Genomic DNA, 18,398 nt, shown 5'->3' on the forward strand with positions numbered 1-18,398 from the left:
TGCCCTCCATCCCACAACTGTGTAAATCAAGTTTGGGAAACCTTTTTCTCAAAGAAGGACAACATAAAATCAAATCTGGGCTCACATAAGCATCATTAAAAATGACAATTTTCTTCGTTTTGTTTGGTTGGGTTTTTCTACAGAGATAATATTCACTTTAAATTTATAAACTACAAATATTTTGAAGCACGCACTCATAGTTAAAGCGAGCGGAGGGATGGTGTGGATATGGAGAAAGTTGGAGAATGATGCAGAAGATAAACACATAACAGGTGCAGGAGAAGCGACTGGAAGTCTCAGACCTAGGGAAGAAAGAAAAACAAGACTACGTGGAATAATATCCTCATCCTGTGGTTTTCTCAGATATTGGTCTCTAGGACTGAAGTCTATTGCCCTTTCCTAGTTTAGGCATAAATGTAGATATTGGCTTTTAGGAAAATTGATGGTTGTTACAGCTCTGATCAGGAGACGGCTTTTTCCTTGTAGCCTGTTGTGTAATGTGCTGAGGGTAGTGCAGTTTCTGTAGGTTTTGATGTTAGGTGTGAACTGTGTATATTCTTTCTTGCTGAGTTAGTCAAGTAAAAGCCATTTTCATAAAACAGAAGTTTCATAAGGTAAAATATAGTTTCTGAAATTAAATACTTATTTTATTTAGGAAAGCTCTTTTATCTAAATTGTACAAAGACCATATGAAATCTATAAAAGGTTCTTATATTCAGTGACTTAACATGGTTCATATTCCTACCAATTGCTGCATATGAGGTAAAGGAAAACATTTTTTTCTAAAAGCCAAATAGGTAACTCTACATAACTATACAATACAAATATATTTTCAAATAAGATTAATTAATAAACTGCAGCACTTTTAAGTTGCACACGTTGTAACAGGGCAAATGCTGCTGTTTTAGGTTGCAGCTGTTAGGCCAGAGCTCTGTAACAGGTGAACGTTGTTAAAACTCCAGCATGAAGCGGAAGGCCTCCTTAAGGCTCAGTATCAGAGGAAACCCACGTTGCTGGTACCCACTGCGGCTCCTCCTGAGCCTTCTGAACTGCAGACAGCAGCTGGGCACATGCATCTTGCAAGTGGTCATTCACAATCACGTGATCAAAAAACTGGCCAAACTGAGTCTCCATTTTTTGGGCTAAATCCTCCATCTCTTGTAGATCTTCATCCTTCAGGGGAAATAGAAACATATGGATAGGGCCGGCCCCGTGGCTTAGCGGTTAAGTGCGTGCTCTCCGCTGCCGGCGGCCCGGGTTCGGATCCCGGGTGCGCACCGAGGCACCACTCCTCCAGCCATGCTGAGGCCGTGTCCCACATACAGCAACTAGAAGGATGTGCAGCTATGACAGACAACTATGTACTGGGGCTTTGGGGGAAAAATAAATAAATAAAATCTTTAAAAAAAAAAAAAAAGAAACATATGGATAGCACAAACGTAACGAGTAATGAGACCAATAGAAATAATATGCAGCTTGTTATGATTACTGTTATGCAGCTGTTACATTTGGTTGTGAAGCTATTTATGAAAAGTTAGGTCAAATAAATGTGCTTTATTCTAAACCACAAAACTTATGTTTCTATCTTTAGACTTACTTAACGTCTCCCTGGGCAAGTTTTCACAAAATTTAGTAACAGTTTGTAGACAGACCAATCCTCTCAACTTCCCATTTGGACTTAAAATATCTTGTTCTATTATCTAAACACTTGAAGCTCTCAAACAATATACAACATAAAACCAAAGAAAATTTACCAGTTAAATTTAAACACAAATTTCAAATGAACATTAATCTGATAAGAATGACATTATTTTGCAATACACAATGACCACTTTCAACATGAGGATGCTCTGACCCAGTTCTATTGAATTAGGCATACTTCAATTACCCTTTCCTTCATGATGACCTAATTCACCCTAATATCGTCTCTTTCTACTATTGTGAGATGTTCATTCAGTGAAGGTCATTTGGCCTTCACTGAGCACTAATGCAGTAAATTCATTGTTCTTATTTTCTTATTTGTCGACAACAATTAAAATAGTACAACTCGTTGCCAATGCATCATAAACACAAATATAAATGCAGGCACTGGAATCTCGTGGCAGTACTGCTTTACAAGGTGACCTTACACATGATCCAGAAACAATTTTGTTCATTTGTTTAGATTACCATAAAAATAAGAACACAATTTTAAATGCCTGTAAGACTCAGAGAATATATCCATGAACTCCACTGTCTAAAATGCAAACTGGAGAGTCAGACCTTGATATAGTAATCATTGAAAACATATGAACATAAAAATAATGAGAGAGAAAGGATAATATAAAGCTATCTTGTGCTCACTTCAGCAGCACATATACTAAAATTGAAATGATACAGAGATTAGCATGGACCCCGTGCAAGGATACATGCAAATTCATGAAGTATTCCATATGTTTAATTTCAGTTTTGCAAGATGAAAAAGTTCTGGAGCTCTGTTTCATGATGTGAATATACTTTACACTACAGAACTATACATTTAAAAATGGTTAAGATGGCAAGTTTTGTGCTTTATGTTATGTGTTTCTTACCACACACACAAAAATATTATGGATGCGATATCTTGATCTAGGTGATGGTTATCACTGAGCTGTACACTTAAGATTTATACACCTTGCTGAGTGTATGCTATGACTTAAAACATTTAAAATGGATTTAATGAAAAATATATATAAAACTGGAAAAAAATTCACCTATTCTAGGAAGAGTTCACTGATTAATCCCATCTGGGTTGGCCCCTCTATTATTACTATCATCATTAATAAACATTTTTCGTGTTTAAATATATATATAAAGAAAACTCATATTACAGATGAGATATATTCACTAGAGCATTTTTAAAGTAAACTCTCAAATGTTTTTGTGAAATAAATAATCCATTTTAAATACAAATACTAGGCTTGTGCACACCCAATTTCTATGTGTCTTTGCAAACTGTGGCTTGAGGGTCTTTTTTTTTTAAGTTAGACCCAAAAAAAGAAGAAAAAATAAGAGTAGCATCATAGCAGTTATTAAACTTTATTTTAGTATCTATAAATGATGTCCAGTAAAAAGGATAAATCATAAGGGCATTATTCATTAGAAACAAAAATTATATTCCTTGACATAGGGATGCTGTGGAAATAATAGTGATTTTTGACTGGGAAAAAAAATACATTCATCCATTGCCTCTGTGTCTTACCTTGAACTTCATGTCCACAAAGTAGTCTGTAATGATCTTGGCATTTTTCCGAGATTGCTTCATACAACTCATGTTAGACGGCTTTATGAATATGACATAGGGCTTCAGTTCATGGGTTCGAGCCACTTGAATACCCTACAGAGAAAAATTAAATGCACATTTAAAAACAGAAGTCTTAATTTTCTAGAGTCAACATGAATGTTCTCAAAATTTCTAAGATCAGAAATTAGCAATTATTTTTAGTTAGAGTAGATTCTCATGTGCCATCAAGTCCTAAACGCTAAAAAACATTTTAATAATTAAGAGATGGGGTTCTAGAATCAAAATTAAGTTCCAATCCTGGCTCTTCCTTTTACCAGCCATGACACCCTTACTGAAATCTGAGAGTAGGACTCTGTACATGATCTCACGGGACAAAGACAAAGACAGACTCTCCAGGCCGAGCAGCTGTTTCACTGTCTTCCCCTTCCTCTTACCATTATCTCACACTGGACACTACTGACACCTTCACACTGACCACCAGCTTTGACCCAAGTAAGAACTCGTAACGCCTGATTCTATTTAGCACACAAGGTGTATTTTTAAATGACTATAGAAAATGCAAAGAAAATACAGGGATCATAAAAAGTGGGCCTACTCACTGTATGTTCTTTATTCTACCTTAACTTGCTCTCTCCTCCTCCGTTCCACATACAGTCTCCGGGAGATAGTTATAGATATGACAACGTAGGAACCTCACCTCCTGTGTAAAGCAACATCTTCTTCCCCTCACAAGAAGTTACCTTTATGCCTTTGTGATCAAGGTCAAAGAAGATTCTAAGTTTTCTTCATGGCCACCCACTCAGTTCTGTTTTTGCGTCTGAGAAACTAGATTTCTTCCCCAACTAAAGACAAGATATTTGCCATTGATACTTCACATAAGATCCTGGCTCTCAGATATGGGAAGTGGTCTTACCCTTAAAAGGCTAACAGAATAAAATGTCTCAGCTGCAACCTACAGCATGTGCACAAATTGGATGACATGCATTCATTGCTTTGGGGAGACAGGAAATATTCCACCACCGACCCACCTGAGGCTCTAAGTCCAATACACAGATCTTTCCTTCATCAAGAACTGCTTGAACAGCATCCACGCTGGTGCCATACAGGTGGCCTTTGTACTCGCCATACTCAAGCATCCTGCAAGGGAGGGACAAAGAAACAAGAACTCTGTCTAGAAGTAAAATACTATTAGTAGTAACATGAAGATAAACTCCAACAGACTAGAATAAACTAAGTGGACTTTGTTAGCACAAAAAGAATTAGTGGATATTCGACAGGAGAAAAAAATATTAGGAGATCTAGGACTTAACTCCTTCAAATTCTCTAAAATTTGCAACTCAATTCTGCTCCCTCTCCAAACCCAGCAAGTTGGTGTACTTATATATCAATTTACATTTCCTTGCTTAATTCTTCAGAAACAAAAAGAGGTTACCTCAGAAGCTTTGGATAATGTATAAAAATAGGGAATCTAATTTGAATGTGAAACAACCAGAGGCGGGGATCAGAGTCCCACTGTCTAGTTTACCTGTGGCTATACACGAGGCTTTCAAATGCTTCCTTTGACACATAGTGGTACTCGCGTCCATTCATTTCATAACTCTTTTGGGAACGAGTAGTATCTATCAAAAAAAGGAAATTTTAAAAAAGGTTTTAGAATCTTCAAAATGTTTTGATTTATTACCAATATGCATTTGGATAAAGATGTCCAATCAATGGGGGCTGGCCAGGCGGCGCAAGCAGTTAAGTGCTCGCGCCCCGCTGCGGCGGCCGGGGTTCACCGGTTCCGATCCTGGCCACGCACCGACGCACCGCTTGGCAAGCCATGCTGTGGCAGCGTCCGGTATAAAAAGTGGAGGAAGACGGGCATGGATGTTAGCCCAGGGCCAGTATTCCTCAGCAAAAAGAGGAGGATTGGCAGATGTTAGCTCAGGGCCCATCTTCCTCACACACGCACAAAAAGATATCCAATCAAAATAAATAAATGAATACATAAACATAGATAAATAAAATGCTAGAACCAAAAAGAGGGAGCCTGAATTGGTGATAAGAAAGTAGAAGTTTTCAGATCAAAATCAGTTCATGCCTAAACCTTTATCACGTGCCCACAGAGTAGACTAGACAAGAATGTATTAGGTATACAGCCAGGACAGGGAGGCCCTGAGGGAACACCTGCTCTTACTTCAAAACAGGCACTAGTGAGTCATGCGTGAGCCCTAAGCTGCCTGAAGGCCCCCAGGTAGCAATCGCAGCAATATCTCATGTTCAGATAGTGCATTTCCCAAGATCTCATTTCATCCCTCACACTCCTAGCTAAGTGGAATGCTATTATCTACAGTTTACTCATAAGTAACTGAAGCTTTAGAAAGTAACTAACTTACATACATAAGACTAATGGAAAGCAAAGTTGAAAACAAGAATTTAGGTGTTTTGACTCCTCCTAGACTAATGTTTTCTACTACACCAGACTGTCTCAGATTTGAAATGGAGACAGTCTGCATTCTTGCCCAGGTGCATTCATATCCGAGAGAGATGGTGATTAGTTTTAGGGATCTCCAGAAGGGAAAGATTGGTGGAGTCTGGATTCAGTCTGATTCTTTGATATGACCACTTTGATTATAGATTCTTCAGCTTAAATAGTACCTGGTATAGAACCCAGCAGTTGATTGAATATCTGAAAGTGATTCATTGTCTGCTCATCCATTTATTCAACTAATGTGTGCTGTGCTTATGTTCCAGCCATCATGTTAGGTTCTTAGAACACAAAGATGAATAAGATACAGTTCCAACTCTGTGTCCTGTATACACATACTACAAAGCTACTAGTCCCTTAATGTGCATTACAACAAATTCTCTTTATTCACCAAAAATTTGTGTATTTGCATTTGACAAAGTTTAAGGATGAAATAGATTAACACCTGATGATATCAACACATGGAAATGACCAAGTAGGAGCTTGAAACAGGCCCTAAATGATAAAAGGTGTTACAGACATTTAAGAGGCTCAAAAAGCAAATGTCATCCCGGGGTCATTTCTGTTTTTTCTTTATTTAAGCCTCACTTCAGATCCTTAGAGATCCTACATCATGTCACTTCTCCTATAGCTTTGTACTGAAAAGAATCCTAGTGAAACACTATAGCTCTCAGGTGACCGTAAATTGTGGTAATATAAACCTAAGATGACTCTTTCTCCTTGGCTTCTATTGGACTGTATTTTATATGGTAGGTTCAAGTCTTGAAATTGGTGAGTAACTCGAGGTATTTGTTTTAAGCTTAAAACTGTTCATTCAATTTAAAAAGGAAAATATTGGCAACATTTTCTCACTTTGAATTATGGCTATCCATATTTGTTACAATTCTTCTATGTTCTGTGGGCATTTTATTTTTATTTTTGAAAAATGGTGATTTCTGGGCCGGCCCGTGGCTTAGCGGTTAAGTGCGCGCGCTCCGCTACTGGCGGCCCGGGTTCGGATCCCGGGTGCGCACCAATGCACCGCTTCTCCGGCCATGCTGAGGCCGTGTCCCACATACAACAACTAGAAGGATGTGCAACTATGACATACAACTATCTACTGGGGCTTTGGGGGAAAAATAAATAAATAAAATTAAAAAAAAAGAAAAATGGTGATTTCTTTTGTAGTTTTTGTTTTTGAGATTAATGGCTATTCTTACACTTGTAAACAGTACTTAGAAAGCACAACATTTGGGGTGTGATCATAAAGCATGTCTCCCATTCTTTATGTCTCCCACTGCCCTTCTGTAAGCAAGACCTACCCCAGGCCCTGGATGAAAATCTAGCAGTTCCCATGAATCTTCTGACTACTCTTAGATTTTTAAAAAAAGTCTACCACCATTCATGCCACAAAACTCAGTCTCAATTTAATAATTAAAATTCTACTCCCACGTAATAATCAAAATTATGAACTTCATTTATATTTTAGGCTTCTCCTCCCCACATCCGGCTCAGACTTGCTGCACCCAGGGAAGCCGGCAGTCAGAGAAGCCAGAACTCAGGAAAGGGAGTATGATTCACTACTTCTCTCCCCTTTCACTGCATTTCTATTGCTCCTCCTCCAGTTTTATAACTCTCCAAGGCTAAGTGTAGAGAGAGAAGAGAGGAAACAGGGCAGGAAAATTCTTACAGGACTGATGCTGATGCTGATGTTGGCTGCTACTGGCTCTTTTTAGACTTGACAGATGTTTAAATCTGGCTCTTTCTCTCCTAGAGAATGTATTGGATTGTTTTGCAAACCCCACCACCACCACCATCATCACCGAGTATCTCACACCCACGTCTATTCCAGCTCATCATTTGTGATTTCCTCCACACTCTGAGGTATCTGGGGGGCCACTTTTGGCCTCCTACTGAGGCTTCCTCTTGGGCAGGAACTAAGACAACCCCAGGTTGACCTTCTCCTAGATTATCCCATCAGATTTGGTCCTTGGGAAACATCACAAATCTTTGGCTGTGATAGACTCTAAAAGGGCAGCTACCTCCCATACTACAGTGATTGGCCACCTCCTCTAAGCTCGCATCCTTCGGATTTTGAGGTATAATTCTGACACCAGTATTCTGTGCCCCCCAAACTGCAGGGAACACATATAAAGATGATCAAGTGGTTTCCCTAAGTTCCTCTTTCTTGCCTTGAGGTGAAGGGGAAGCACCCAGACCCACACACTCTTCCTGCCATGGATGGTACAATCATATGTATAGATTTATATAAAATTATACATGTATATATTAAAATTTTTAAATAAAAAAATAAATAAGATAAGGCATTTAAAGATTCAAGCACAGTCCTGGGAAGATAGTAAGTACTGAACAAATGTTAGCTATTATTGCTAAATATTAGTTTTCCTGAAAGGTCATCTGTATGATTGTTAAGAAATAAAGAAAGACAAAGCCTCCTTTTAAAAGCCTAGATAGCTACATGCAGTAAATCAATTCCCTTTATTAAAACAAATGTAGTTAGAAACATTAAGGACTATCCCTTGTGTCTTAGATTTCTACAACAAAGATGGTGTGATGTAGTTCAGTGAGATCAGTGCATCCACAGAGGCAAAGAAGGTTTTACCAAAACATGAACCTCTAGGAAAGAAGCACTAAACATACGTGGCACAGCACTTTGGAAATGGTTAGGATTAAGTTCAATAAGCTGTCTTCTCAGTTCATTTACTCCAACACCAGAAGGTCCTAAAGACAAAAGTCACATACAGAAATCATTAGATGTGGATAAATACATGTGGTGAAATCATCTTAGTCCTTCTATTGAAGAAACTTGAGAGCAAGTGTTTTTAGGGAAATTACATAGCTTCTCTTCCACAGATTGGAACAACCCCAGAAAACTCTTAGGAATTTTCCTGGTGACCCATGGAGTAACCCATACTTCTTCGACATTTAGAAATGAGGTAGGAAACTGCTGGAACCTGTCACGGCAGCAAACTTCACCTAATTTGGACATTGTGAGAATTCTCTGGCCTCATCTCAGATAATCTGAGACAACCTGCCTTTCCTCTTCAAATGAAGTTCCTACCAGGTCACAACCCAGAAATCAGCCTCCACAGTTATGGGTCCTGTGACTCATAGAATTCAGGGGCACGTTTCCTGACAGCTGGTTGAGTCAACACCCCCATGTCCAACTGGAGGCAGGGCTGACCTCCTGGGCACAGAGCCTGTGCAGTTACACCAGGCCCGTGCTTAGGATGCTGTGCTTGGTTTAGTGCTCTTCTTTGGCCACACTGAAATTCTTAATAATTTTTGAACAAGGGGCCCTTGTATTTTCATTTTGCCCTGGGCCTTGCAAATTTGTGGTCCTGGCTGGAAGGCATGTTGTTCTGCTCTTTAGGGGCCTGCCTTGATCACAAGTGGATACACAGAGAGGATGGCAGTAAGACGTAGGTCACTACTGCCACAAGGACCAGCTTTGCGGAGCTCTTGGTCACAAAAGCAGGTCACCTCAGCTCTACATTTGCCCTGTTCTTTAGCACCAAAGATACAGGATAGAAGATTTTAGACACCTCTCTACAGGAGGTGGCTACAAATTTCTTAGGGAAATGAACCTTATGGACTTTTTTTCCTAATATAGACCAGTGATCCAGTCTGGGAGAACACTTATCTATGCTTATAGGACAAATTCTAAACAGGCAACAAAATCTCAGTTACAACCTCATCCTAATACAACTTGCTACTATACAAATTCATATACACCATGGCATACCACATTCACTGCAGACAAGAAAAGTGTGATACAATGAAGTTTTATTTACAAACACACATATAAAACAGGCTTTATTATTTTTTAAAGTGTTTATATGGGTGTCCATAAAGAGTCCTACCTTCACCACTACTCCCAGCGCACGACTACTGCATCTAGAAGGAAAGCCTCGCTATGGAGGAGGAGAGAGGGGGCGTACCCACGAGCACTACGAGGCGGTGCTTGTCCGACGGGCGGCGCTGGTACCTCACCACCTCCTCGTACGGGGCGCCCCCCGCCCCGCAGCGGCCGCTGGCACAGCACCCCCTGGCGCGCAGCCGGCCGAGGTGCGACTTCCTGCGACAGAGGCGCATGCTGCGGCGGAAACCAGCTGGCGAGGGGGAAACGCGCAGAACGTCAGATCCAGGGCAGGAGGGGTTACTTCCCGCTTCACCTGCGGGCGCACGCAGGGACTGTGACCCGAAAGGGTTAACTACCAGAGCCACGTCTGTCTGAAGTCAGAAGACAGGGAGCAGTATGGAGGAAAAATGACAAAATGCCCCACGTTACCTCTAAGTGGCCTCCAGCCCCCGCTATGCGCCAGGCGTTGTACCAGGCGCTGCGGGTACCGTGGTCAGCTAAACCAAGCCCATTTCCTCGTGAAACTTACATCTGATGGAGGAGCAGAGACAATAAACAACAACAGTGGTGCTGAGAGAGGGGTGAGTGGGTAGAGGGCGACCGGGTGCTTCTTCAGGTAGGCGGCTCAGCCAGGCGTCTCTGAGACGCCGACCCCGAGCAGGAGTCTGGACGAAGGCCTGGAGCCAGCTCTGGAGGCGTGGGGGCGCGGGGCGCCGAGCCGTGCAGGCTGAGGGAACAGAAACCGCAGAGGTGCGGAGAAAGGAGCGCGCTTGGAGCGCTGGAGGAGGAGCTGGAGCCCCAGAAGCTTCGGGGCGGTGACAGCAGGGACAGTGGCGGGGAGTGGGGGTGGACAGGAGGCCGGGCGGTCACAAGGGCCTTGGCCAAGTGTTGGGTTGTGGTCAGAGTGGGACGGGAGGTCATGGGATGGTTGAGAGACAGTGTGACATGATCTATGTTTCTGAAGAATCCCTCTGGTTGCTGTGGGAGGGTGTAAACTGTAGGCACAGTAGGTGTAGCAGCAGTGAGGGCAGCTGGGAGGCTACTGCAGAGTCCAGGGGAGAGAGAATAGTGCTCGGGCCGAGTGGAAACAGGAGCAGGCTTATTACCCACAGACGGATACACTAAGACCCAGACAGGTTAGGTGGTCGCTCACAACTGCGTGATCAGTGGCAGAGTTGGACCTCTTGGTCATGATTTCCGAATTCCTATGATCCTGCTTAATCTGCCTAGCGAATCACAGGGCTTTCTGGTACTTTCAGAGCTGTTCCCAGGTCCTCTCAGAAGATAGAGCTAGGGACTCTATGTGTGTGTATAAATACACGCACACACTTACATCTGTTTGTATCTATATATGTTGAAAACCATGAGTTCACACCAATACCCACAATGCCAATTCAACTACAGGATCCATTCCAGCCGTCCTCCCTTCTATATGTATAACTCCTTTCTCTGACAGTGAGAAACCTGGCTCTTATTATCCTCAATACACTTACTTATCAGATCAATCGAGAGCACCTGTGCAGGTGGGGGACGGTCAGTATCAGCAGCCTGGCAGTGTCAGAGCCCACGCTGGGTGAGGAGGGGGTTTTGCAGAGGCTGTGCGGGATCAGAGCCCTAGTGATGGCAACTGCCCTCCTCACTCACTCTGGCTCTGACAACCCGCCCCAGGCTGCCATCATCCCTGCACAGATGCCCCCCAACTCTGTGCAGGCTCTGATGCCCCACCCCAGACTGCTTCTTCCCCACTTCTGTGCAGATGCCCACCTGCTCAGCCTACCTAATGGCTCTGGAGCTGAATTATTCTGGAAGGGACACAGAAAGGTGGCCCCCTGTTTTTTTCAATCTCTCTTAATGATTCCAATATGCATCTAGGCCTGGGAACCACATTCTGCTTTACAGACCCTGCAGCCCTGCTGTTCTCCCACCGGCTCACGGAAGGAGGAAGCCCAGCGTGGTTTAATGAGTGGTACCTGGTCCTTCAGAAAGCTCCCCCCAGTTGACAGATTATGGAAATATGGCCATAAAACTAAGTTTAGTAGTCAGAGAATTGGTCTCTGGAGTAAGATAAATACATCTTGGAACAGAGTGGAAGTAAACGAAAGATTTGTGTGTTTTCAAATAGAGAGAGATCCAGTGTAAACTAGACCAATTACAATGAATGATCAATAGATCAGAATATTGACCCAAAAAAGAAGATAGAGGGAAACCAGAGGAAGGAACAAGTTTGTAAATGTCCATCAGCAAAAGAAGCTTTCAGAAGAGTGTCAGGCTGGTATGAATATAACTTAGCAAGTGACAAAGACCCAACCTCTTATTAAGCATCACCTACCGATAAAGAACTTCTGCCCATAGCCAACGAATTCCTCCCTGTCTGGAACACAGAGAAAGGCAGGAGCAGCATATGTGGAGGAGGAGGAGAAGTTCACTTAGAACAGGTGCATGAAATCATCTTCAAATCTTCACATGACCCTAAGTCAGTACACGGCAGCCCAGCTGAGAGCACCCTTAAGTGGCTTATTGAGGAACGTCCTGAGCCCTTCCCATCCTCTCACGTGCACTGACTGGGCAGAGACACACTCCAGAATTTCAGCAACACACTGAATACACTCTGTCTAGTGTGACGGGGAACAAAAAGCTATTTCAGGCTTGTTTAAAATTATAAGAAAGATACTGAGTCATAGTAAAAACATATAAAAATTGTGTATATATTTTTAAACATGCGACAAGAAAACTGATTTAAAAAAAGAAACAGAAAAAACGGCTTTGGCCTTAACTTGTAGATAAGGTGTTCTGCAGGTCCTATAATTAATCGTTTTGTTAGAAATGTGTTTTTTTTTCTCCCTCACAAAATGGTTTGTTCTGTATAAAATTAGTGTTTGCTCTCTGGCTGCCAACTGGCCAGGAATCTAAGAGACAAAAGGGAGGGAAACTGTGCCCAGTGGCTATGAACCATATAGGGCTTATTTAAAGTCCTGTCTCTGCTTCCCATTGGGGTCCCAGAAAAATTATTACAAACTCCAGGAAAAAAATATCATTTTCAAATTACTGTTTACTAACGTATGTTCCTTTTCACCTTTACAACTCTGTTCTGATCACTGAAAAAATATATAAAGAGCTTTTGGTCATAGAATTAACTGACATATACAATCTTTTTTTCTTAACTTTTTTTTTTTTAAACACACATTTTAAAATGTAAAGAAAACACACCAATATCAATTTCATCTTCTGGTAAATAAGCATATTTTTCTAACTGAACTACGTCAATAAATTTAAAATGAAATGTTTACTTAGGGATATATTCATAAAGCTTAATTATTTTCATTGTTCATTTTAAAATATTTTCTTACAAATTGAATATTTCATCATTGAAATGAAAAATCATTAAAATATCATATCTTAAAATATCATATCTTAGCTTAAAAGTTACCCTGTCAAGTTTTTACTTTAAGGCACTGAAACATCTTGAATATAGCTCTATTTGGCTAACCCAGGAAATAAAAACAACAATTACCTTCTGAAAGTTCCTCTAGATATTTGGGTAAGTGCAGAAACAGACATTATAAAGTTAGGACTTTGAGAAGATCAAGTTAGTCATCAAGGAAAGACAAACGACAAAAGCAAGGCATTCATGTCACCCTTGGAGAAAGTTGTAACTTATGTGAGGCCTGGCCAATGAGCAGCACACAACTGGGAACTCAGAAACTCATGTGACTCGACTCTGCTGCTCAGAGGACAATAACTTTTTCTGCAAGTTGCATATCTCTATTCTCCTTGAAGGCTTTTAGTCCATGAAGACTCCTCTCTACTTGGTTGGCACAAAATGAGGCTTAATAGGGAGAAATTACAGGAAGGCAACTGATTTGAGCCTCCTCCCCCTCCTCTCCCAGAGGCCGTGTGGCTGCAGTCCTATGAAGAGGAGGAAGTGGGGGAAGGGGCTCTGGGGCAGCCTCTGGCCTGAGCGTCCTCTTTCCTCACCCCTCCCTGGGTCCAGTCACATACTTCCATCTCCAGCTGGCCCCTTGAAGACAGGTGGATCTAACACAAAGGCTCGTTTGCATGTGATAAGAGAAAGAGGGACGTCACTTAATTGAAATAGGGATAATATGCCAAAGCAATTATAGAAGGAGGGAATGGAAAAAAGGAGGGAACCTAAGATTGGAACGTGGAAGTAGGTGAGTAATGTTAGCATGCCCCAAAAGGCTGCCATTTTTCAAAAATACTCTGTGGGATCTGTGTTGTTACTACAGAGGTCAATGTGATTTTGAGGGACTGACACTTGATGATACCATGTGTTATCAATAACAAACTAGTAAAGAAAAAGAAAATAAGTCAGTATAGATACCTCACTCCAGGTTATTTACCATCAGTATGGAGTAGACAGATGTGTGGAATAGATTATTCAGTAATTGCAAAGATATGTCTTTTATTCTGTTCAAATGTCTCTCTCCATAATGATTGTCTTCTAAACCACCAAGCTTTTCATGTTACATTTTGTAAAAACTTACATAACTATTGTGTATTAAAGAACTACTCATTTCTATTTGTAATGAGTTTGCCCAGCAGGACATTCAAAAGATTGTGCAGGACGGTCTCATACACTGCAGGGCGTCTAGCATTCCTGATTCTTGCCAGGGTGAAGGCCAGTAGTGCCCCCAATCAATGTGACAACCAAAAAGTGCCCTCACAGAGTTCCAAAATGCCCCTAATGGGAAGTAGGGGTTAAGGTGAAATTTACAATATCTCACAACTATACTGTTGATGCATTTAAACAATTATTGTATCAAATCCCCAAATAAGTGTTTAAATTATACAAAATTTGGAATATACATTTAAAAATAAGTATGGGGGCCTGCCCCGTGGCTTAGCGGTTAAGTGCGAGCGCTCTGCTACTGGGGGCCTGGGTTCGGATCCCGGGTGTGCACCGACGCACCGCTTCTCCGGCCATGCTGAGGCGGCATCCAACATACAGCAACTAGAAGGATGTGCAACTATGACATACAACTATCTACGGGGGCTTTGGGGGGAAAATAAAAAAATAAAAAAATTCTAAAAATAAGTATGAAATACTCATTTTTTTACTTACCAGATTCAAATGTTTCTTCATCTATGGTTTTCCACGGAGGCAAAAAACCAAAAAGTGTCATTACTTTTCCATCCACACTGAGTCTATATTTTAACAGTCTAATTCTCTGACTCTATGCTTCTGTACATGCACCACCTTGAAACATGTTTTCCTAAATCAAGGCCGAGCCAGTGGTGTCTCTACTGCACATACAAGCCTTGAATGAGATATATGGGATTAAGCAGTTGGGCTGTGATGACAAGCAGGGGTGCAGCAGGAGCTTAAAATAAATAAAACAGTAGAATAGAAGAGAATAAATAAAATAAAAAAGAGGCTCAGAGGGAAGGGGAAGGTGGAGTGTCGTGGGAAACTCCTCAAGATTGTTGGATACCGCACAGCTGTGCTGCCAGAGAGCTTGCCCACATAGGAGGGATGCGCCGTGCCTGAAGATTTGGGGGTCCTGAGCAAGCAAGGTGTAGCAAGGAGAACTAGCCTGGGAGTGGTTTGCTTGGGTAGGCCTGTTCAGGTGATGAGAGATCTGAGATATAAACCAACTTACTCATCAGTTCAAACAATTCTTGTTAGCATTTTGAATTTAAGGATTAGGAAACCAGAATTTATATGGAGAGCAATTTGAACTATACAGCAACATTATCGATGCACACATCCTTGGGTCAGGCTGTGCTGCATGTAAGGTGTACTCACATGTGTGAAACCGTATACTTATAATAAAGGTAGTCATTGTTTATAACAGAAAAGATTGGACATAAACATCTACCAATAAGTGATTATATAAATCACAACTTATTTAACCAATAAGCTCTTTAAAAAAATATGAAGAAGCTCCTTATATACTAAGATGGAATCATCTCCAAGACATAGAATGTTAAGAGCCAGGAACAGAACAGTGTACATAGCATACCATCAAAGCGTACATGAATTCGTGTTTTAAAAAAAGGTGAGAATGAGGGTGGGGGAGAGGAGAAGAAAACATACACCATTGCTTTTATATGCACAGACTATGTCCGGAGGGATAGAGGAGACACCGAGAGCATTTATTGCCCCAGGAAAGAAAACTGAGCAGGGGAACAGGGAGAAAGAGGACCTTTTACTGAATGTACTTTTGTAGTTTTTGAATTTTGAAATATGTGAATGTGTTACTTAATAAAAACTTTAATTAAAATTATAGAAAGGAAATGAATATTACTGCAAGTTAAAAAAATGGAGTGTGTACTTGGTAACATAAATATAGTGTCAGCATTACTCTGTAGTTGTTCTGGAATACGAAATACCCAGTATTTAAAGATTTCATATTGTTCTTTAATTTCTAAAAACTAGATTAACCCATAAAGCGAAGACAAATTCGCCTATCAGACTAAAGACTCTCCAACTAGTCTCTCAACAAAAGCCTAGTGATTCTTGAGCCAACCTTAGTTCTGCCACTAAATCTGGAAAACCTTTTCCCAATTTACAAAAAAATTTAAGAATAGAAATGTAAAAAGTTTTCATATATTTCTCAAAAATTTGGAACCCACTACTGTTTATCTATACTAGGATCTACCAGAAGATGGTATCAGACAATAACAAAATATATGTTTTGCTTTTTAAAAATTTGGTATCTCAATATTTTGTAGTATTTCACAGAGAGCACGGTGGTTTCCAGATATCCCACCTGAGTGCTACTATGTGTTCCTGTGATCATTTCCAAAATACTGCCCTCTAGAGCGCTTCCTAGAAGATTGGTTTGGAGCATGGAGACATTCCTACAGCTGTGCTTCCCTTCCAAGCGCCAGAACCACAGGAAAAGGCTGGCGGGAGGGATTCGGTTTACACATTTCTTCCAGAGGAAAGGCCTGTGGCCCCTTTGGCCGACTCTGCTTCAGAAAATCTATAGCTGAGGGGCTTCGTGTTTCTACTAGTGGTCAATCTACCGAGAGGAAATGCTACCTGCTTCCACACACTTCTCGTCAATCTTCATGTCGTCTTCTGTAAAAGAGCACAGAAAGAGAAAAGTGAACTTAAAATGCATTAGCATCACAAACAACATTCCCTATGCATAGGCTTATGTCAATAAAACTCAGAGCACCCTGTAATAGTTCCTCATACCACTATAGCTCACTGGGAGAGATAAAAAAGGACTCTACTGTACTAATGAAAATGTATGATATGGGAGGCTAACAACAAAACGGTTAGAATATAAAAGCGTAGGCTTTTGAATGCTGGACAAATTGGTTTCCCTCTAAGCCTTGGTTTTCTATCTACAGTGGGGACAGTAATCATACCTACTGCACAGGACAGGAGTAATGGAGACAATGCATGAAGAGCTCAGGCACGTGGTGTGCTCACTAGTGCTAACGAGTTTTCCCTTTAGCTTGCGTACATATAAGAGAATAAAAGAATATAACTTTTAAAACTAATCATCCTAATACTCAAAACCCTTTCATAACATGACCCAAGCCCAACTTGGAAAGCTCTTGTCATCTTCTCTCCTTCACGAGTTTCACACCTGCTCTAGAGCAGACGCTGCTTCTCCCTCTGTGCTTCTGCTCACGCGAGTCCCTTTGCCTGTAATGCTTCAAGGTCCATGTCAAACACCGATCCAAATGAATGCCCCTGCCACGGACTGCAGAGCATTTTCTTCCCACTACCTTCAGTTCTATGACTGCACATCTACTCTGCCTTGTGATATCATCATTGGGTGTTTGCCTCATTCGCCCCTAGACACTCCTTGAAAGTGGGAACTGTCCTGCTAATTTTCACATACTTTACAGAGTGTAGAACGGTGTCTTGCACACAACAGGTACATGAGAAATTATTTATTAAATTGAATTGAATTTTCCTTTTAACATCAAAACAGTTGATTTGAATATATGTTCTGAAAAAATAATTTCTTTCAGCACTGTGCATCATTTTTTTTTTTTTTTTTTTGTGAGGAGATCAGCCCTGTGCTAACATCCGCCAATCCTCCTCTTTTTTTGCTGAGGAAGACGGCCCTGGGCTAACATCTGTGCCCATCTTCCTCCACTTTATATGGGACGCCGCCACAGCATGGCTTGCCAAGCAGTGCGTCGGTGCGCGCCCAGGATCCGAACCAGCGAACCCCGGGCCGCCGCAGCGGAGCGCGCGCACTTAACCGCTTGCGCCACCGGGCCGGCCCCATAACACTGTGCATCTTGTGCCTCACACAGTGCCCAGCACTTCTCAGGTGACCAATAAATAGTAGTTTAATAAATAGGTCTTACACATATTTCAAAAGTGCAAATTATAGCCTGTATAATAATCTGTAATATAATAAACTTGTCACCACCTCCTTAAGGACCACGTCATTAATTAATGTTTTTTAAGTAAAATGTGCAATATGAAAAATTGTATGAAATAACACTGTTTTACAGAGATAGGAACACAGATAAACAAGTCACATGGCTGAGATTTTCAGCAGGCATTCAATTCCTTAGATGCATTTAGAGATTATTTTCCAGATCAGTAATTTGTAACAACAGAGAATTCATTAGTTCCTAGGACATAACTATAGGTTTTGTTTTTTTTTTAAAGCAAACAAAATCTACAATTGTCATTCCTGTTTTACAGAGACCAGGGGTGAGTAACAGCACGAGAAGCCCTGATTTTTCTAATATGTAACTCTGGGTTCTCAGAGAGCCACTGATTTGCTCTCTCAAAATCAACAATTCCACACACTGGGCTAGGGTGAGCACTAAGGACTGAAGTGTATCCTCCCAAAATT

The 18,398-nt window shown here is 41.1% G+C and overlaps 1 protein-coding gene and 1 non-coding gene across 2 annotated transcripts in view; one reads left to right on the forward strand and one right to left on the reverse strand.

Annotated features, from left to right (window-relative positions):
* Window positions 1-622: 622 nt before the first annotated feature.
* MPP4 (MAGUK p55 scaffold protein 4) overlaps window positions 623-18,398 on the reverse strand; it is a 35,263-nt gene continuing 17,487 nt past the window's right edge. Inside the window, exons 12-21 of the mRNA XM_014784740.2 lie at window positions 16,604-16,642; window positions 14,678-14,698; window positions 13,106-13,120; window positions 11,924-11,965; window positions 9,674-9,844; window positions 8,373-8,453; window positions 4,788-4,881; window positions 4,291-4,399; window positions 3,221-3,355; window positions 623-1,173 (exon numbers count right to left, since the gene is read on the reverse strand). Of these exons, the coding sequence (XP_014640226.1) occupies window positions 982-1,173; window positions 3,221-3,355; window positions 4,291-4,399; window positions 4,788-4,881; window positions 8,373-8,453; window positions 9,674-9,844; window positions 11,924-11,965; window positions 13,106-13,120; window positions 14,678-14,698; window positions 16,604-16,642 (899 nt within the window). The 3' untranslated portion in view covers window positions 623-981. The remainder of the gene's footprint in view (window positions 1,174-3,220; window positions 3,356-4,290; window positions 4,400-4,787; window positions 4,882-8,372; window positions 8,454-9,673; window positions 9,845-11,923; window positions 11,966-13,105; window positions 13,121-14,677; window positions 14,699-16,603; window positions 16,643-18,398) is intronic.
* On the forward strand, window positions 2,336-2,438 carry LOC147916351 (U6 spliceosomal RNA). Its single transcript, XR_015553292.1, has one exon. It is a non-coding gene; the product is annotated as a U6 spliceosomal RNA (small nuclear RNA).

This window comes from Ceratotherium simum, chromosome 9 (genome assembly GCF_057802395.1).
Source record: "Ceratotherium simum simum isolate JZ-2026a chromosome 9, ASM5780239v1, whole genome shotgun sequence".
Lineage (NCBI taxonomy): Eukaryota > Metazoa > Chordata > Mammalia > Perissodactyla > Rhinocerotidae > Ceratotherium > Ceratotherium simum.